At 42.5% G+C, this 22,150-nt stretch overlaps 1 protein-coding gene across 1 annotated transcript in view; it reads left to right on the forward strand.

The window, feature by feature from the left end:
- The window catches only part of LOC126184555 (sodium-dependent transporter bedraggled), a 745,492-nt gene that overhangs the window by 566,778 nt on the left and 156,564 nt on the right, over window positions 1-22,150 (forward strand). Inside the window, exon 8 of the mRNA XM_049926982.1 lies at window positions 2,148-2,279. Coding sequence (XP_049782939.1) covers window positions 2,148-2,279 — 132 coding nt within the window. The remainder of the gene's footprint in view (window positions 1-2,147; window positions 2,280-22,150) is intronic.

The raw sequence follows: 22,150 nt of genomic DNA on the forward strand, positions 1-22,150 counted from the left end.
GCGTAATTAAATTTCACTGTAACACAAACTTCCGACCTTAGTGTATTCTAAAGCGTATTTTTTTTTTCGCGAAATGAATGTAGGAAATGTAGCTACAAGCTAATTATACTTATTGTTAACTCGTTTTTAACGTATTGTAGGTCGGTAGCCGCGATTATCACCTCAACAATCAGCGTATGCTGTACATTGTAAGACATTCAATAATGTGTGCAGCAGCATTTAGGAACGTACTCAGTGCCAGATTTGACAGGTGTTCTGATAGTCGCAGCCGTATCGAGTTGAAATACTGGATAAAAACTACAATTACAACCGGTACCGCAGCACGCGAAAATGGCAAAGAGGAAACAGACAGCTCTAAATGTACAGTTAAAGCATAAGATTCTAAATGAAGTGGACCGTGGTACCAAGAAAAAGGCAATTGCAGAGCAGTTTGGAATACTTAAATCTACTTTATTTACGATTATTAAGAATCGAGAAAACATTCCAGGTTCTGGAAACAAATCTAAACGACTTCGTACCGCCAAGTATGAAGACATCGAGACGTTACTGCTAGAATGGTTCAATCATATGCGTGCGTCTAACACACCTTTAACTGACCCTGTGATTCAGTCAAAAGCAAATGATATTGCTAAAGATATGGGCATCGAAGACTTGCGTCGTTCTGCTGGTTGGTTGTATCGGTTCCAAAAGAGACATTCAATTTCTACTGTAAAAATTTGTGGTGAAGCAAATAAAGTTGAAGAAAGTGAGAACAGCTGGTTGCATGAATTCAACCGAGTGAGGGAAAAGTATGCCTCGTGTGATGTGTTTAACATGGATGAAACTGTATTTCTCTACAATCTTTTTCCAAATCACACCCTGGCGATGAAAGGTGATAAGTGTCACGGTGGAGCACGAAGAAAACAACGTGTGACTGTTGTACTGTGCTGTAATGCTGACGGCAGTGAGAGGTTTCGTCCCTGGGTTATCGGTAAATCCGAGAAACCACGTTGTTTTAAAAACATAAATATGGATACTTTACCTTGCATCTACTCTCACCACAAGAAAGCTTGGATCGATGGCACATCATTTCGCAAGTGGCTTCTTCAACAGTCGAATGGTTGCTCAAAATAGACATGTTCTTTTTACATTGGACAGATGTACTGCCCATAACGTTCATGATGTGAACCTATCCAACATAAAGGTTCAGTTTTTTCCACCCAACGCCACAAGCCGCCTTCAGCCTTTGGATCAAGGCATAATCTCTCTCATAAAGAGAGCTTATCGTAAGCGACTTGTAAGAGCAGCAATTCGTGCTGCTGAAAACAATAGTGCAACCCCCAATATGCTTGACGCAATAAAAGCCATCGCACCAGCCTGGAATTCAGTATCGCCACATTATATAGGGAAGTGCTTTAACAGAGCTTGGAGACATAGCAACACTGAAGATGTGCACGAGTTAGAAGATGCCACTTCACCTGATGAATGGACAGTTCTGCAGGACGTTGCGAACCATGGAATTAGTTTCGAAGAATTCATTAGTGTAGACGACGATGTTGCCGTATGTGCTTCTGTGAAATCGTATGTGCCAAAAGCTGTGAACGAGGTGCAAGAAGGGCCATCAGAAGAAAGTGAAGAGGAACAGAATACAGATACCATTCCACCTACCCGTCAGGAGATGTTTACAGCCTTGGACTGTTTAGAACGGTTCGCTTCAACATCCGACGTCACTGCTGGGTTTACGGACGCTATCATTACAATTGGTTGTGAAATTACAAAATATTATCGTTCCCATGAACGTCAGCGAGCCAAGACCGAATTTTTTCCAAGAAAGTAACATACATAATTTGTGAGTACTTGTAATTTTACAATCACTTTATAGTGTTATAAGTCTACAATAAAGTGATTGATAGTGTAGTGTATTACACATAAGTGTACTGCTGTACATGTATACTTATTAAAATCTGTGTTTTTATCTTAACACGAATTTTTTAACATGAACTCCTGATTTTTCGGTCCCTTCGTATTCGTGTTAACGAAGTTTTACTGTAAATAAATTTAGTAGAGTAACTGTTTGTGTGTCTCTGGAGGGCAGTATACCGCCTTTATACAAAAGGTAGCGAAATGTGAGTAGTAATGGAGCTAATGTGGAGCCTTGGGGATCGCAGGTACAGCACGAGCGCGGTGGGGCGGCGGCTGCAGAGCCTGGGGCACCGACCCAGCGCCAGCTCCTCCTCCTCTTCCAGCACCGACTCCGCCCCGGAGAATAGCCCGCAGCACGCACCCGAGTCCCAGGACAGGTAAGTCACGCCGCACTGCGCTAACATACGACTTTCCGAAATATGTACTGCGTCTCCCCAAAGCAGCGACGAGAATGGCCCACCAGCGAGCACCGATGATTAATCGATTAGTCGCCTCCACACGGGACGGAGCGTGACACCAGAGATACCATTCACGTGCACAAGCCCTTTGCGTATTCGGCCCCATTAAATAAGTGAGCAGTTGGGCTGGGAAAGCAGTTCGCATACTGTACAGAAGCACTATTACACGTCGTTGTAATACTGTGTTGCTTACCTTCCTGTAAACATACATTTCGATTTGGATACGACTGGGGCTATTTGAACACCGCTTAGGACTCACTTGTCATTTATTCTAGAATTTAACTGCTCGCTACTTCCAGGACGCGAGCACTGGGACCGCGCCTGCTCGTCGGCACTGATTTCATTCTGATTTGTGTGTATGGAGGGTTTGGCCAGAAGATGCAAGGCAAAGCTCCAGATGGCCAAGCATTATCCGCAAACGAGTGCTGAATTAATTCTTTTAGCGTACGTTCTAGTGAGCGATTAGCGCAGTACGAAGAGGACATAATAGTAATCAGAGGGCCGTGGGGTCGAGGCCCTATGCAGTAACATTTTCTATTTTCAATTTTTACGTTACTTACACTACCCGCCAGGATTGCCGAGAGCGCTAATGCACTGCATCCTGGACTCTGGTAGGCGAGTCGGCCCCAGTTCGAATTCGCCCAGCGGATTAACGACGAGGGCCGGTATGCCAGCCAGCCTGGGTGTGGTTTTTAGGCGGTTTTCCACATCCCGCTAGGTGTATACCGGGCTGGTCCCCACGTTCCACCTCAGTTACACGACTCACATTTGCAGACGTCTGCGCTATTCCATTGCTTACACTAGACGCAGACAGCTGGGTTACACTTATTCCGTCCCAGGGAGTTCGGGGTGGCGGCAGGAAGGGCATCCGGCCACCCTCTGTAACACTGCCAGTTTCAATAGTAACACCCAGAGCCGGCAGTAGCTGGAGCGAGATCCGGGTACAGCAACAACGTTACTTACACTGAAGAGAAACTGTTTAATATATTGGGTTTATTAATATTTTTATAAAAGGTCTGAAATGAAAAACTGAAAGAAAATTTGGGATTCGAAATAAATTTCTAGGAAGAAATTGTAAGTAGTACACGAGAACTTCGTATACAAAATTAGATAAATCTTTTAAATTGCGGTTGATGATTTACACGTGCTGGGGTGACATTCATGGTAAAAACGGGTAAAGCAGTAATTTTTTCGACATGCACACCTTATGAACGTCGCATTTTTACAATTACACCATTCTTAAGTTTCTCTAGAAAAACAAATTTGTTTTACATTCATAAAAGGTTCGCTGTCATCGAACAGTTTGGTACCAATCCGAGAGTAGCGCACCATTTTGCGAAATATTTGCGAGGATAGGTGGTAATCTACACTGATTGATAAAAGTCGCGGGACAGCGATATGCAAATATGCAGATGGCGGTAGTATCGCGTACACAGGGTATGAAAGAGCAGGGCATTGGTGATGATGATGATGATGTTTGGTTTGTGGGGCGCTCAACTGCGTGGTTATCAGCGCCCATACAATTTCCCAATCTTTGCTCAGTCCAATTTCGCCACTTTCCTGGATGATGATGAAATGATGAGGACAACACAAACACCCAGTCATCTCGAGGCAGGTGAAAATCCCTGACCCCGCCGGGAATCGAACCCGGGACCCCGTGCTCGGGGGGCATTGGTGGAGCTGTCATTTGTACTCAGGTGAGTCATGTGAAAAGGTATGCCGGCCGATGTGGCCGTGCGGTCCTAGGCGCTTCAGTCTGGAACCGCGTGGCCGCTACGGTTGCAGGTTCGAATCCTGCCTCGGGCATGGATGTGTGTGATGTCCTTAGGTTAGTAAGGTTTAAGTAGTTCTAAGTTATAGGGGACTGATGACAACAGATGTAAAGTCCCATAGTGCTCAGAGCCATTTGAAAAGGTATGTCTGCATAAGCAGGACGGGAATTAACAGATTTTGAACGCGGATTGGTAGCTGGAGCTAGACTTATGGGATATTCTGTTTAGGAAATCGTCAGGGAATTCACAGTGTCACGAGTGTGCAGGGAATACCACATTTCAGGCATTGTCTGTCATCACGGACAACGCAATGTCCGACAGCCTCCACTTAACGACCGAGAGCAGCGGGGTTGGGGTAGAGTTGTCAGTGCTAATAGACAAGCAAAACTGCGTGAAATAACCGCAGAAATTTATGTGAGACGTACGACGTTAGGACAGCGCGGCGAATTTGAGTGGGCTATGGCAGCAGACGTCTGACGCGAGTGCCTTTGCTAACAACGCGACACAGCCCGCAGCTCCTACCCTGGCCTCGTGACCATATCGATTGGACCCTACACGACTGTAAAACAGCGGCCTGGTCAGATAAGTCCCTATTTCAGTGGGGAAGAGCTGATGGTAGGGTTCGAATGTGGCGCAGGCCCCACATAATGGTGTGGGCTGTATTTACGTGGAATGGACTGGATCTTGGTTATGTTGAGCTACTTGGAGACCATCTGCAGGCCATTCGTGGACTTCATGTTCCTAAACAAGGATGGAATTTTTATTTATGTCAATGCGCCATGTGACCGGGCCACAAGCTTTCGCGATTGGTATAAGGGACATTCTGGTCAATTCGAGTGAATTATTTGGCCACCCAGGTCACTCGAAACGATTTCCATCGAACATTTATGGGATATAATCGATAGTTTAGTTGGTGTGAAACATCCTGCACCGGCAACACATTCGCGCAGGTATGGGCATCTGTAGAGGCAACATGGTTCAGTATTTCTGCAGGGGACTTGCAACTACTTGTAGAGTCAATGCCACATCGAGTTCCTGCACTACTGCGGGCAAAAGGAAATCAGACACGATATTGCGAGGTATTTCATGACTTCTGTCTACTCAGTGTCCAATGGAAAGTTGTTTGATGCAGTCTTCGTGCGATGTAAGCTCGTTTTCTCTTTCGATGAGATGAGAGCAGTTTTGGAGCTTTTTGATGAAATTCTTTAGCTTACAATAAAAACAGACATTGCAGGGCTGCACTAGCGGAGTGCCTTTGGGAGAATCACTTTAATACTGCACGATTGCAATCCTTCATCTTGAAAAACCTCTTCTTATAATTGCGGATTTTTGGTGTCCTTTCCACGGAATTTGTTCTCCTACACGTAAGGGTTCAGCGCACCATTCAAAATTTTTTGTAAGATGCTCTTGTAAGTCTGCTAGGTTTTGACGATGAAATGACGACATTCCTATATTTTTCCGTGTACTCATCCACGGTTTTTTGAAATTTCAGTTAAAAAGAGGTAGTACTTTCGTGTAGGCAGAGAGAGACTGTTGGCAATAATTTATCCAGAAACGGTTATAGCATACTGCGCTGTATAGGAGTGGGTTAAAATCTTCATACTTCGATTTTCGGTGTAAGAAACGTGGAAATTGAAAATAAAAAAGTTTCTACCTAGTAACTCAATCCCAGGACCCTCGTATTACAGTTTTGTACTCATTCCGCTGCGCCAACCGCCATCTGGAAACTATTCTCACATACATGGCCCACGACTCGTCTGACCCGCTCCAAAAATGCTGTTTTCTCTAAACTCTTAGCCATTTGGAGCTCCCATATTTGTAACGTATACTTCTGGCCAAGCCCTGCATGTATGAGGAATGTTTAGAAAGTAAGTGTGATAGATTTTTATATTTTTTTTAGAAAAAGTATATTTGAAAAAAGTTTCCGAGGCGATGAGTGGGGTTAGTGGCTATGTACTAAACAAGGCTGTCCCAGAAAAAAAACTTATATCTATCTCGTATTGGAATATATGCTCGCAAAACTAAATGCCATGTCCGAATAACGACATAGGTATATTTGTTGTTCATTCGGAGCTCCAATATTAGATGCATCTTGTGTCCTCTGTTGCATAGCACGTTTGGCAGGTCCAATACCCTCCTTTTGCCTTCAACAAAAATGGATGATTTAAGATGGTTGTAGAACGGAAACCATACGCTTCTGAACATAGGTTTCCGTTCAAAATGTTGTGTACTTAGTCTCGTCTACGAACACTAGAATTTGTGAAATTGGAAATTTGTGGTAAGGTCTTATGGGATCAAACTGCTGAGGTCATCGGTCCCTAAGCTTACACACTACTTAATCTAACCTAAACTAACTTACGCTAAGGACGACAAACACACACCTATGCCCGAGGGAGGGCTCGAACCTCCTACGGGGGAAGCCGCGCGGACCGTGACAAGACACCTTAGACCGCTCTAGAATTTGATAGCCGGAATTTGCGAACACCAAATACAGATATAATGGACAAAGCTGCTGCAGCTGAGGTTCAAATTGTCTCTGTGTGACAGCAGCGTTTAACATAATAATGACATCTTCTAACTAGACAAACTTATTTACAGAGATTGCTTTATATATATATATATATATATATATATATATATATGTGTGTGTGTGTGTGTGTGTGTGTGTGTGTGTGTGTGTGTGTTTTTCGGCAAATTAAACTGCCATCTTCAATCAGAAAAACTATTACCAAAAAGAAAGTAACATACCCGAGGTGAACATACCTCTTGAAGAAGACGTTTGAGTATGACATTGTACATTATACAAGAAAACCATGATAGTGCTAAACACGCACAAAACTTTCTGATCAAATACATTCGGCTCATAGGATATTTATTGCCTGCTGTGACAGCTGACGGCACACTGCCGGACTATAATATTTAGGGGTACCACTTGGTGGCAGCAGTCTTTTACATGAGAACTCAGAAACATAATAAATAAATATTTTCGGTATTTGTGTGATACATAAAAGGTTGGCAATAACTAACAATTAAAATTTTTGTGATTATAAACGAGATCCATATAGTCTTTATATTAAATGATAGCAAGTCGAAAACAGCTACTCAGAACATTGTACAGACATTTCACAAAATTTAACGATTAAAATCATAGCATAAAGGTTGACTATACAGGTGGAAACAAGGAACTGGTCAGGGGGCAGTTCGTTTCAGCCATCGACAAACATTTTCATATATTTATGCATAATATAGGCAAATATTAACTGTTTTTCTGATTTAGGAGGAATGTCACATAATTCAAGAGGTGATCAAAATGTGAAAATCGAAAAAGTACTATGAACATGTGTCTGATTTTCGATCGTTACGGAATCGGAGAGGATTGAACACTACACACATCCATGACTGATCATGGAAACAAGTGTGAATATTAAATACCAAAATACTGTGTAGGCGCTGTGGTGGACAAAACAGTGGTGGGACAAATGACTGATCCATCCTACAAGAGGTGTTCAAAAAGTCCCCCACCCATCTCAACGCACTCGTTAACACATTGGAGGGTGTGTTGTGTTGCACATCGAACATTGTCTCGGCAGGCTTTAATTTGGGCAACAGTATCAGTGATGCGAGTGACAAGTGACCCACCTTCATAGCGTACACATCCCCCTTTAACCAACTCCATACGCAGAAGTCTAATGGGGTAGGTGGGGTGATATGGCAGGCCAGTTAATGGGTCCGTCACGGCCAATCCATCGTTGGCGAAATGCGTTATACAGATACTGGGACTTGTCTGATACAGTAAATCAGTGATCCATCACATTGCAGGTACATTTTCCGTCGATACTCTATCGTCACGTCTTCCAAAAATACAGGTAGGTCTTCTATCAGGGAATGTACGGATGCTGCGGCTGTCATGCGATTTGCCACGAACAAAGGCCCTATTATCAGGTCATCAATCATACCACACCAGACGTAAACTGAGAACCTTACTTGGAATTTTGTTTCCCTAGTGTCATGTGGATTCTGCATCGCCCATACATGATAATTGCAGGTGTTCATGATACCATTTCATGTAAATGTAGCCTCACCTGTAAATTAAGTGTATTGTACGATGTCTCTGTGTACAGCCAACCATTCCCAAAAGTATTGTTTGCTTACTGAGTCACCTGGATGCAGAAGTTGCACTGGCTGCAGATGGAATGCATACAAGCCCTTGGGATGTAACATATGCCACATTCACGTTTGTGGAATATCGAGTTGACGTCTTATGCACAGTGCACTGGTGGTGGGGTTCCATTTTACCATTGTAATAATGTCTTCCCTTTCCTCAAATGACTGGACGCCCTCCTGTTCTGATGTTATGTGTACACTGGGTAGTGTTCTAGATTCATGTAATGTTTGGAAAACCTTGGGAAATACCCTGGCACAGGGGGTTCTTCAATCAGGGAAACGTCTCTGATATTCAGTCACAGCCGCATGAACGCTACCAGTAGAGCACCCATACACGAAAGTCTGCATATTCCGTACAGGTAAACGTATGCAGAATATTGATATTCACGGAGAAAATGGGCTTGCTGAATTAAACAACACTCGAGCATGCCACGCACACGGCCTCACGACTGTTCACTGATTCAACCTACGATTGCACACTGGGTACACTTGCAGGTACTTGCCTCGGTGCGACGTCACAATGCTGCCATCTGTTGGAGAACCACCAAACCTCATGTAGGATGGATCAGTAATCTGTCCCACCATTATTCTGTCCACCACAGCACCTCAACAACACTGTGATAAGCAATACTCACACTTTTCTTCATAATCATACGTGGATGTGTGTAGTCTTCAACCCGCTCTAGTTCTGTAACGATCGAAAATCGGACTCCTGTTCATAAGACTTTTTCGGTTTATTTTCTCATGTAGCATCACCTCATAAATTACGTAACTTTCCTTCTGAATCACCCTGTATATACAGCATACACGTAGCTTACTTAAAACAGTGAGCATGACTGTTACGTTCAGCTAAACACACAATATGATTCGTAGCTGTTAACTCAGTGGTATGGATTTACATAGAATGTTACACAGAATGGAAAAGAGATGCGAAGAAAATAATGTCTTGTAGGCGCACAGGCGGCAATGCATCAGCTAGAGATGAAAATTTTTGCCGCACTGGGACTCGATCTGGGAACACCAATGCTCTACCACGATTCCTAAAACACCTCTCTCATCCAGACGTACTTCCCTCACACCAAACTTCCCTCCGCCCGCCCATTAACCCCCTATTCACAGATTTCTCATTCCCTTAGGCGTTCGGACATTGGTTGTGAATCCGCATTGAAACTTTTTCCTCAAATGACCGTCGCGCCAGTACAATAATAGATATCAGTTGTCGGACATGTCTGACAGCTGAGACACCACCCATATCTATAATTTTTCTTGGATGAATTATGTTTCGTAAAAACTTGCAGGTGTAATAAAGTTAATGTTACAAGACAGGAAAAGTAAATCAGTAAGCTTTTATTAATGAAGTTGTCTACGGACGTAAATAAAATGTGTGCTAAACCTGCGGGGGCGCTTATTTAGGAGTGAAGCAGATGTGATGAAATCTGCAGGTGTGTCCAAACAACGGCCCTAATCAGCGGAGGGCTGGCAGACCGCTTAATCTGGCTTTCATTAACGAGCACTAATTGCACAAAGCTCCCTGTAATTACATCGCCGCTTGGGAGTCACGGGAAAGGCGTGAAGTTTAATATTAATTAAAGACTGAAACGTTGGCCTTAGCGCTATGCAAGGAGCGACTGTTGAATTTATTTCTTCTCGCGTTTGCTGTGCACCCTCTTTATTTTGCCAGCTGTCCACAGCTTTCAATTAAAATCCAGCACAGCATCTCCAGATATTTCGATTAGGAACAGGGGATAGTATATAGTGCAAGCGTGAGTCAACAAACATGATGCGATATTATAATGTGTCAGTCGAAGCACATTAACGCCCACACAAGTAGTTAATATCGTTTAAATGTAAGAACAGCTAATTCTGATGGCTCATAAACCTTAATTTTTTTGCTGAGTTGACTGTAAGTTGTTGGTAAAATATTTTAATTATTACGCATAAATACCTTTTTTACACATGTTTCACAATTTATTGTGTCATGCTATAGCTTTCGGCAGCTAAGTCCGTTTCTGAGTTTAACTGTCGAAGATGTTGTTCATTCCTTTTCATGCCTATGGAACAAGGAATCTACATCCGCAAAGAAATAAACTGATAATTGTGAGTACATTGATACCTTACAGCATACAAGATCTCAATGTATTTAAAATTATCAATTAATTTTTTTGGAAGTTACATTGTTTCATATTATTCCAGAAGGAGCGAATAAAATCTTATAAGCAATGAATACAGCAGCAACTGAAAATTTGTGGTAAAAAGGGACCCAAACGCGGATTTCCTGCTCATGGGCAAAATGTGTGTTTCCTTGCTTACCAAAAGTTATATAGAGATGGTATACGTCGGAATACGGTCACCTTTTTGTTCTCTGCTCCGGGGGGTAGACGAGGCTGTTCTAGGACGAACGCATTGTAAATCTCAAATGTTGTATTTTTCAACCTACTACATGGCGAGATGGTTGTGCGGCAAAAGGAGAGTCTCAGCTGGAAAATATGTCCTCAGTATCACGAATTCATCTGGTTTTAAGCATGACGTACACTTCTCGAACGGAGACCTCAGGACATTTAGCGAATCTGTAAATCAGAAATGTGCGAAGGCAGAACAGAAACGCGACCTAGATGTAATTTAATTTCTTCGTTGTCATCTGTCACCATTTGTTTGCAATTGTTTGTGATCGAGAAGTGCCCGTTTTAATGGCGCAGACTGTGGAACGCTACGGGCACTGTAAAGTGAGGTCTGTAGTTTACATTACAGCCTAGATGTGCTGCACCACGGTATAAAAGAGCTCCTCCCACTCGGTGTCTGCCGACCGCCGTGTGTTCAGCACACCACTCAACCGTTCTCCGTGGAGCCGCTACAATTCGCTCACTTAGCTGCTAGTAGCAGGCCTGAGCGCTCCTTGTGTGACGTCAGCAACGTAGTGTTGACTGCTGGCCGACACAAACCCGCTCTTTGTCAAACATTTTGTCAAACTTATTTGACCAAACTGCTTTACTAGAGCTATTACACAACAGTAAATTTTTTCGTCAATTAGGAGCTCGAAGTGTTCACTAGAATTTGTTTCGTGAGCTACAGTGCGAGAACATTAAGAACAGTGAAAATTATTTGAGAATGGGTCAACAAATATTTCGGTTTGCCCCCATGAAAGTGCCTTTTCATATTTGCATATACAGAACTCTTTCGAGAAATGCCATTTCTTAGTTTCATTCGTCATAATCGATGTTTTTGGAAAGCCTGCAACTGTGTCATTCGTGATTTAAATAATGAAACACTGCTCTAGTTAGGTATCTTTCTCACACTCAATATAATGCTTTTCGAGAATTTATTCTCATTATCAAAAGTATATATTCGCAAAGGTATTTTATGTGGTGTTCTGCCCCTCTAACCCTGCCGTTGTTTTTTATTGTTTACTGCAGTTGGTCAGATTTCTTTTGTCCCATTTTCCGAAACATCACAAACTAGCTATGTAAATATTTGTATTTGATCGTGAGAATAAATTGTTGCAAATCGTCGTGCAAAAATACGTAACTGGTGCATTGTGTCATTATTTTAATCACGAATGCTATTTCTGCTAAAGATCGTCTCGTGGCTGTGTTTTCTAGCAAGAAGCGAAAGCTACTCCACCCTGAAATATAGCACTCGAATATCACAGTGTACTGTTTTACGTATTATTTCAGAAACATGTGAACCAGTATATAAATCACCTAATGAGGAATTTATGAAGATAACGTGAGATTACTTAAAGTACAAATAAATACGTTTATTTCACTTATGTACACTTTCACATCTCCTCTTCCTTCCACATACTTTCTTTTTATATTTAAGCCTAACATCATCCACAGTGCAGTAACTTCGAACTCAGCTGATTGCTGCAGCTCTTTCTTTGTAAGAGTACAACGGCGTATTACTGTCTTTATAGTCAGTGGCTTCTGCGTGGTTTGTATTATGAATAGTTTCGCATTCTTCATACTTTGCAAATGATCACTGTGGTGGTAGCACCGCACCAAATATACCTCGCCATTTTATAGCTCAAATGCATTAAGTCAAACAAAGCTATATGTAAACAACGGCCTTCGCTCTAACTTTAATCAAAGAAATTTGGTAAAAGCTTCTCTACTACACTACCGAAGATTTGGCCTAAAGGCTTTGATAAATATTTATCGTTTGCCACGAACACTACATGGCTCACCTCAGACAGGCCTGTGTTTATCTAAGGCCACGTTAGCTTCTCAGCTGACGTCACGATCCACAGTGCACTGAGTACCAATCCTCCCAGTCCTTGGCAGTATTGGGAATCGAACTCGGGTCCTCCGCTGAGTACTCAGCTGCGGAGGCAGGTGCACTGGTGGAAACAGCAATGGTCTCTGTGTTTAATACTACGCTCCTCATACGGTTTCTTGCAAATATGGCAAATCTCTGGCAATCGAAGCGGCAATTTTTTCTTAGGACTTAATGTCATCTGTTTATTTTGTAATAAAAATCCATTCATAGTCTCTGCGACTGCGTAGAGCTGTCGAGTGAACCATTCCACTCAGTCGCTGCCTCTGTAAAATTTAAACTAGGAAAAGCTCTGTTCATAACTGCAGTGTATGCAGTATGTAACACTGAATGGTTTATGAACATGTACCTGATCGGAATACAACCCAGATTCATTCATTCAGCGACTGGTCCCGAGACACATTGTGTATCAGCATAAACAGTGAAAGGCAGTTTCATGTCATTACTAAATTTTGTAAATTTTACGAACTAGTTCCTTTCACTTGGCGTGACACTAGTGACTGGTTTAAACAGGCACAGTCAACTAAATGTGCATCTAATTTTTCCCTAGAATAAAAATATCTGAGATATCGCTTGCATATTACAACATAACAATGAGAAGGAGTAATGCTACTCCTTGCGAGCCTTGAAAGTTTTTTATGTGATAGAAATGACACGTATCTGTATTATTAGCAACCTGCAACATTGATTCACATGTCTGTTGCGACGGTGTTTTGTAAAAACTCTAAATTCTTTGTCTTTGCTCTTATCATCTAAGGCCATCCATTCATAGTCTGAATACTGGATGCCGTAGACGTGTACAGATACGTCTTCATTGTGTTTTTCGAAAACATGAACATGTTTTATCTCTGCAGAGAACGGTATGTTTGCAAAGTTTAATTTGTTTTCATATCGCCAATATTTAGACTCACCTTGTGCATCCTTATTTGCAGCATATAATCCTGCTAGAATAGACCACCTGAAGCAGGCATTATCAGCTGACAAAACGTTTTTTACCTCCATATTTTCTGCTATTACTTTGGCCAGTCTTACGTTTAGTTTTGCATAAAAGACTGTCGTTTCATTAACGTTACCACTCGATTGAATCATTTGATCAACGCCCGACCAGGATCTCATATTTGAAGAGTCTCAATCTTTTTACCATTTTATCAATAACATCAGCTGAGTACCAATCATCACCAAGTTCGGACAGTATTAAACTTGCAGTCTCTGTAGTGACTTACATCTGTTTTTCATGACCTGTCTTTCGCAAGTGAAAATTAGAGACTAGCGAACAACTGATCATAAGCGGTTCATTAAGCTGACGAACTTTGTTCTTGAAAATGTGAAAAACATGCTTCCAAGAAATTTCTAGGCTCCAAAAACCCAACCAAGTATCTGTCACACCACGACTTCTAAATGCAGTCTCAAAAGTAACCCAGTCAGGATCATCTAACTTAATGTGTTTTGGTCCTGTTTCACCCATTTAATGTAATTCAAAGAAAATTCGAAGTCAGTGATGACGATGATGTTCAGCCTGCCATATGTAGTTTTCTTAGTCAGTCAGCTACTAGCCGCTTCAGTCCTTCAACTTCTGCTCGAAATCGATTGGCTTATTTCTGTGCTGCTTGCAGATTCTACAAGGCTGAATGAAAAAAACGATATGCCTTATGAAAAAGAACGTATTGTATTCTTAAATATGGCAAGAAAACCGTATAACAGGAGAAAAGAGAAGAATCTTTTATTCACGATCTGTTTAAGCAGAAGAATCACTAAATGAAAGATGCCAGGCTTACCTTTGAGAGTTCGTTCACACTGTGAATTTTGGGACTAGTCGATCCAATTCTTTGACTACTGCTCCGATCTGTTACGTTATAGACGCAAGTCAGTGTAGATTCTACAACACTAGATGAGAGAAAAAAATGGGTTAGTAGCAGCAAGTAATCAGTAGGCGAAAAAAATACAGGGTTATTACAAATGATTGAAGCGATTTCACAACTCTACAATAACTTCATTATTTGAGATATTTTCACAATGCTTTACACACACATACAAAAACTCAAAAAGTTTTTTTAGGCATTCACAAATGTTCGATATGTTCCCCTTTAGTGATTCGGCAGACATCAAGCCGACAATCAAGTTTCTCCCACACTCGGCGCAGCATGTCCCCATCAATGAGTTCGAAAGCATCGTTGATGCGAGCTCGCAGTTCTGGCACGTTTCTTGGTAGAGGAGGTTTAAACACGAATCTTTCACATAACCCCACAGAAAGAAATCGCATGGGGTTGAGTCAGGAGAGCGTGGAGTCCATGACAAGACTTGCTGATCATGATCTCCACCACGACCAATCCATCGGTTTTCCAATCTCCTGTTTAAGAAATGCCGAACATCATGATGGAAGTGCGGTCGAGCACCATCCTGTTGAAAGATGAAGTCGGCGCTGTCGGTCTCCAGTTGTGGCATCCAATTTTCTTTTTTCGTCGACTTCCGCGGGCTACGCGTGAAACTTGGCCGCACGCGTTCAACCGTTTCTTCGCTCACTGCAGGCCGACCCGTTGATTTCCCCTTACAGAGGCATCCAGAAGCTTTAAACTGCGCATACCATCGCCGAATGGAGTTAACAGTTGGTGGATCTTTGTTGAACTTCGTCCTGAAGTGTCGTTGCACTGTTATGACTGAATGATGTGAGTACATTTCAAGCACGACATACGCTTTCTCGGCTCCTGTCGCCATTTTGTCTCACTGCGCTCTCGAGCGCTCTGGCGGCAGAAACCTGAAGTGCGGCTTCAGCCGAACAAAACTTTACGAGTTTTTCTACGTATCTGTTGTGTGTCGTGACCATATGTCAATGAATGGAGCTACAGTGAATTTATGAAATCGCTTCAATCATTTGTAATAGCCCTGTATAAAAGCTGTTAATAGTAGTACGTATGTTAGACTTTGAGAGTTGATCGCATGCTAAAGAAACCGTTGAGAAGAACAGCCAGGATGGTTCACGATCAATAATTCTCCAGGAGCGACTGTTCTCAATTTTATATCCGCTACTTCCAACGATATTGTTCCGCATAATTCGGAGTATTTCCCAATCAGTAGCAAAAGCTTTTGGAAACCTGTGTTAAGTTCCTATGGACACACCACTTAAGCTAACTTAAACTAACGTACGCTAAGGACCACACACACACACACACACACACACACGCACGCACACACACACACACACACATGACCGAGGGAGGACTCGAATCTTCGACGGGGAAAGCCTAGTAGCAAAAGTGTCTTCGTATGCGCAGTGATGCAATTCCATATTTCAAGTCCTGTCAAGTCTGAGCGTGCAAAACGCTGTGTCAGCGAGTAAAATTTTGCTGCTTCTTCGACAGAGGCGCGGTACGTGGCTACAGTCATATTTCTGTCTCGGAACCTCAGTCCTTAGCCCCTTCGTCAGGTATGCTGCCGCTGGGCAATAGCCTTGTGCCGCCCTCAGCCAGTGCACCTTACTGTATCTGTAAATGCGTGTTGTACCGTTTAGAAATTCAAATAACTTCTGCACCTGCGCCTTACGACCCAGCTGCGAGACACTCCGAACACCTGACAGTTAACTGTTTTATATAGATGATATGCGCTGTCATGCTGGCGTCCCGTATCCCATTTCTTTGTCCGTTGATTCTTCCTGGCTGCTCTCTTAAAATTCAGCCTACTCTTCATCATAACTAAATAATGATCCGAGTCTTTATCTGCTCTTAGCTATGTCTGACAGTTCAATATCTGATTTCGGAATCTTTGCCTGACCACGATGTTATCTGACTGGGATGGCCCCATATCTCCTGGCCTTTTCCAAGTATACATACTCCTCTTGTGGTTTCTGAACAGAGTATTCGCTACTGCTAGCTGATATTTATTGCAGAATTCAATTAGTCTTTCTCCTCTCTCATTCCTACTATTAAGTCCTCGTAACACCTTATTTTATTCCTTCCCTTACAACCTCATTCCAATCCCCCATGACTATCAAATTTTCATCTCTTATACGCAATAAATTGCCCGTTCAGTTTCCTAATAATTTCTCAATCTCTTCATGTTCTGCTTGCGACGTCGGCATGTATACCTGAACTATTGCTGTCTTCGTCGGTTTATTGTCGATCCTGATGAGAACCACCGTATCACTGAACTGTTCGCAGTAACTCACTCTCTGCCCTACCTTCCTGTTCGTAACAAATCCTACTCCCATTATACCATTTTCTGCTGCTTTTGATATTATCCTGTACTCGTCAGTCCATAAATCCTTGCCTTCTTTCCATTTCACTTCACTGATCCCTACTACATCTAGATTGCGCCTTAACATTTCCCTTTTCAGATTTTTCTAGCTTCGATACCGCGTTCAGACTCCTGACATTCCACGCCCTGTCTCGCAGGACATCACACTTTCGTTGGTTATTCATTGTTTTTGTCATGGTCACCTTCTCATTGGCAATCCCGCCAGGAAATCCGAATGGGGGACTAGGCTGGAATCGTTTGCCAATGGAGAGAACATCATGACAATTTTTTCAGTTAGAGGCTACATGTCCTGTGGATATACATTACGTGCCTTTAATGTAGGGGCTACCATTGCCTTCTGAATCCTCATCCCCGTTGATCATTGTTGATTCCTCCTCCTTTTAGGGGTAATTTCCCACCTCAAGGGAAAGAGAGTGCACTGAATCTCTGCCTGCTCCTCTGCCCTCTTTGACAAGGCCGTTGGCAAAACGAGGGTAACTTCTTTGCTGGAACTCTGTGGTCGCCATTGGTGCTGATTTTTATTCAAAATTTAAAAAATAAAGAGGTTGGAACACACGACGTTTCTATATCTTTGTCATTATGCAGGCGTTTGTGTGAACATCGTATCCTCCACAATAACGCACCAATTAAATGCAACGTGAATACTTCATGTTCTATAATACTTGTTTAGTTATTTAATGAGTATTATACTATTTTGCCAGTAGTTTTATACAGGGTAATTTTTTCCACGACGTACAAACTCTAAGGAGTGATCGATGAGAGGATATGGAACAAGAAAATGACCTTATTTCCGCAAATGCATGGTTTCCATGCTAGAGACCATTTATTTAGTCATACGTTGTTACAGAAACTGCGGTCTAATATGCGCTATACCATGCAGCCACATTACAGTATGTGTTGAAAATGGTTTCCATGTGCCTCACAGCATGTGTGTACGCGAGGTAGCATGTTCTGTCTCACACCTTCACATCGGCCAGGCCGCATTCGAACAGTGTCAAACGCAGCATGAATACGCTGCTCCAGTGTCTCCACAACTGGAATGGGCTCTGCATGCACGATACTATTGAGATGACCCCAAACCAGAAATCGCACTGGTTGAGATCCGGTGAACGAGCAGGCCACGCAACTGGACCCCCTCATTCGATTACTGGACCAGGGATGACGCGATTGAGATGCGCCCTGACGTTAACGGCGAAGTGGGCTGGAGCACCATCATGTAGCAGCCACGTAACCCTTCGAATCAATGGCACTTCTTCCAACAGGGGAGGCAAAGTCACCTGCAAGAAACGCGGATAGTTTCGGCCTTTAGGCGACGCGGAAGGAAGACTGGTCTAAAAATACTTTCGCCAATTATCCGGCCCACACACTGCGGCTGCACCGATGCTGATGATTCGCTGTCACCTTATCGTGGGAGTTCTGCATACTGTCCCACAGATGACTGTTAGGAAAGCTGAAGATACCACTCTGCGTAAAGGTGGCCTCATCTGTGAATAGGATGGGTAACACAAATCCCGGAATCGTGGTAGCTTGGTGAAGAAATCTACATCTACATCTACATCTATACTCCGCGAGCCACCTTACGGTGTGTGGCGGAGGGTACTTATTGTACCACTATCTGATCCCCCCTTCCCTGTTCCATTCACGAATTGTGCGTGGGAAGAACGACTGCTTGTAAGTCTCCGTATTTGCTCTAATTTCTCGGATCTTTTCGTTGTGATCATTACGCGAGATATATGTGGGCGGTAGTAATATGTTGCCCATCTCTTCCCGGAATGTGCTCTCTCGTAATTTCGATAATAAACCTCTCCGTATTGCGTAACGCCTTTCTTGAAGTGTCCGCCACTGGAGCTTGTTCAGCATCTCCGTAACGCTCTCGCGCTGACTAAATGTCCCCATGACGAATCGCGCTGCTTTTCGCTGGATCATGTCTATCTCTTCTATTAATCCAACCTGGTAAGGGTCCCATACTGATGAGCAATACTCAAGAATCGGACGAACAAGCGTTTTGTAAGCTACTTCTTTCGTCGATGAGTCACATTTTCTTAGAATTCTTCCTATGAATCTCAACCTGGCGCCTGCTTTTCCCACTATTTGTTTTATGTGATCATTCCACTTCAGATCGCTCCGGATAGTAACTCCTAAGTATTTTACGGTCGTTACCGCTTCCAATGATTTACCACCTATGGCATAATCGTACTGGAATGGATTTCTGCCCCTATGTATGCGCATTATATTACATTTATCTACGTTTAGGGAAAGCTGCCAGCTGTCGCACCATGCATTAATCCTCTGCAGGTCTTCCTGGAGTACGTACGAGTCTTCTGATGTTGCTACTTTCTTGTAGACAACCGTGTCATCTGCAAATAGCCTCACGGAGCTACCGATGTTGTCAACTAAGTCATTTATGTATATTGTAAACAATAAAGGTCCTATCACGCTTCCTTGCGGTACTCCCGAAATTACCTCTACATCTGCAGATTTTGAACCGTTAAGAATGACATGTTGTGTTCTTTCTTCTAGGAAATCCTGAATCCAATCACAAACCTGGTCCGATATTCCGTAAGCTCGTATTTTTTTCACTAATCGTAAGTGCGGAACCGTATCAAATGCCTTCCTGAAGTCCAGGAATACGGCATCAATCTGCTCGCCAGTGTCTACGGCACTGTGAATTTCTTGGCCAAATAGGGCGAGCTGAGTTTCACATGATCTCTGTTTGCGGAATTCATGTTGGTTATGATGAAGGAGATTTGTATTATCTAAGAACGTCATAATACGAGAACACAAAACATGTTCCATTATTCTACAACAGATTGACGTAAGCGAAATAGGCCTATAATTATTCGCATCTGATTTATGACCCTTCTTGAAAATGGGAACGACCTGCGCTTTCTTCCAGTCGCTAGGTACTGTACGTTCTTCCAGCGATCTACGATAAATTGCTGATAGAAAGGGGGCAAGTTCTTCAGCATAATCACTGTAGAATCTTAAGGGTATCTCGTCTGGTCCGGATGCTTTTCCGCTACTAAGTGATAGCAGTTGTTTTTCAATTCCGATATCGTTTATTTCAATATTTTCCATTTTGGCGTCCGTGCGACGGCTGAAGTCAGGGACCGTGTTACGATTTTCCGCAGTGAAACAGTTTCGGAACACTGAATTCAGTATTTCTGCCTTTCTTCGGTCGTCCTCTGTTTCGGTGCCATCGTGGTCAACGAGTGACTGAATAGGGGATTTAGATCCGCTTACCGATTTTACATATGACCAAAACTTTTTAGGGTTCTTGTTTAGATTGTTTGCCAATGTTTTATGTTCGAATTCATTGAATGCTTCTCTCATTGTTCTCTTTACGCTCTTTTTTCGCTTCGTTCAGCTTTTCCTTATCAGCTATGATTCGACTACTCTTAAACCTATGATGAAGCTTTCTTTGTTTCCGTAGTACCTTTCGTACATGATTGTTATACCACGGTGGATCTTTCCCCTCGCTTTGGACCTTAGTCGGTACGAACTTATCTAAGGCGTACTGGACGATGTTTCTGAATTTTTTTCATTTTTGTTCCACATCCTCTTCCTCAGAAACGAACGTTTGATGGTGGTCACTCAGATATTCTGCGATTTGTGCCCTATCACTCTTGTTAAGCAAATATATTTTCCTTCCTTTCTTGGCATTTCTTATTACACTTGTAGTCATTGATGCAACCACTGACTTATGATCACTGATACCCTCTTCTACATTCACGGAGTCGAAAAGTTCCGGTCTATTTGTTGCTATGAGGTCTAAAACGTTAGCTTCACGAGTTGGTTCTCTAACTATCTGCTCGAAGTAATCAGTGACAAAACTGCTCCCGATGTGGAAAATCTGTCGATAGTAAGCCCTGCACACGCTGTAAGTGATAAGGGTAGTAACAGTTGTCACGGAGAACGTTGTCTGGCTTACCGTGTACTGGCAAGCCACCTGCATGGTACTGACACGACGGTCGCCTTCCATAGTGTTAATCACATTTTCCCCCAAGTCTGCCGTCCGAACATTTCGGGTACGTCCTTAATGATTTTCTGCTTCCTGAGACGACTCTGTCTCAGACAAACGGCGATACACTGTTGCTAACATTGAATGCTGTGGTTGTTGGCGGGGATAGGTCTTTGATACAACCTTGCTGCCCGCCGCCCGTTGCCATTTGCCTTTCCGTACGTAAACACCGTGTCGGCAAGCTCTCGATTCGAATACGGAACCACTGTGTACAACGCCGTATCACATCCGCTACAAAGTGAGTTAGCAAGAGAAGTGAATCGGACACGATATTACCAGTGACTATGACAGAAGAGGGCGCTAGGGCATGATGTGTAAGGAACAGTGCCACCCTCCAGAAGGAAACCATGTATACTGACACTGTGGTTGCGTGATACAGCGCGTATTAGACCGCAGTCTATGTAACAAAGTAGGATTGAATAAATGGTCTCTAGCATGGAAACAATGCATTTCCGGACATAAGTTCATTAGAAGTTTTTTAGCTTTTTATTCCGTATCCCGTATCCTCTGATCGATCAATCCTACAGTTTGTACACGGTGGAAAAAATCTCTCTCTCTCTCTCTCTCACACACACACACACATACATATATATATAATTTTAAACAGAAAAAAGGACATTCAACAAATCCAAAAAAGAGAAAGAAAAGTAATCAGAAAAATTCTAGGTCCAAAATATACTGAAGAAGGAACATACAGGCTAAGAGCAAATAGTGAAATTCAACAATACACCAGCATATATTCGGATATGAAAAAACGCAGATTAAAATTTTATGGGCATATTAAAAGAATGGATGCTACCAGACTAACTAAACAAGTAGTGGAATTCTACGAAAATCGAAGTAAAGCTAAATTTGAGACAATAAAATGGATTGCTGCTATAAAAGAGGACATGAAAGAGGCAGATATAAAACAAGATGAAATTCAAGACAGAAAATTATTTAGGCAAAAAATTCATGACTGGGTAGTTGGTCAAGCTGAAAAACCAAAGAAAACTGGAACCACATGGTCTGATGAAAGGAAAAGAGCTCATTCCGAGAGAATGAAAACAATTTGGGCAGAGAGAAAGTCTAAAAGAAAATAACTGAATGCCCCGTGATTGTACTTCGCGTGGTCCAGTAAGGCCCAAACGTGAATAATATATATATATATATATATATATATATATATATATATATATATATATACAGGGTGTTTCAAAAATGACCGGTATATTTGAAACGGCAATAAAAACTAAACGAGCAGCGATAGAAATACACCGTTTGTTGCAACATGCTTGGGACAACAGTACATTTTCAGGCGGACAAACTTTCGA

The sequence above is a fragment of the Schistocerca cancellata genome, chromosome 4 (assembly GCF_023864275.1).
Source record: "Schistocerca cancellata isolate TAMUIC-IGC-003103 chromosome 4, iqSchCanc2.1, whole genome shotgun sequence".
NCBI classification, from domain to species: Eukaryota; Metazoa; Arthropoda; class Insecta; order Orthoptera; family Acrididae; genus Schistocerca; species Schistocerca cancellata.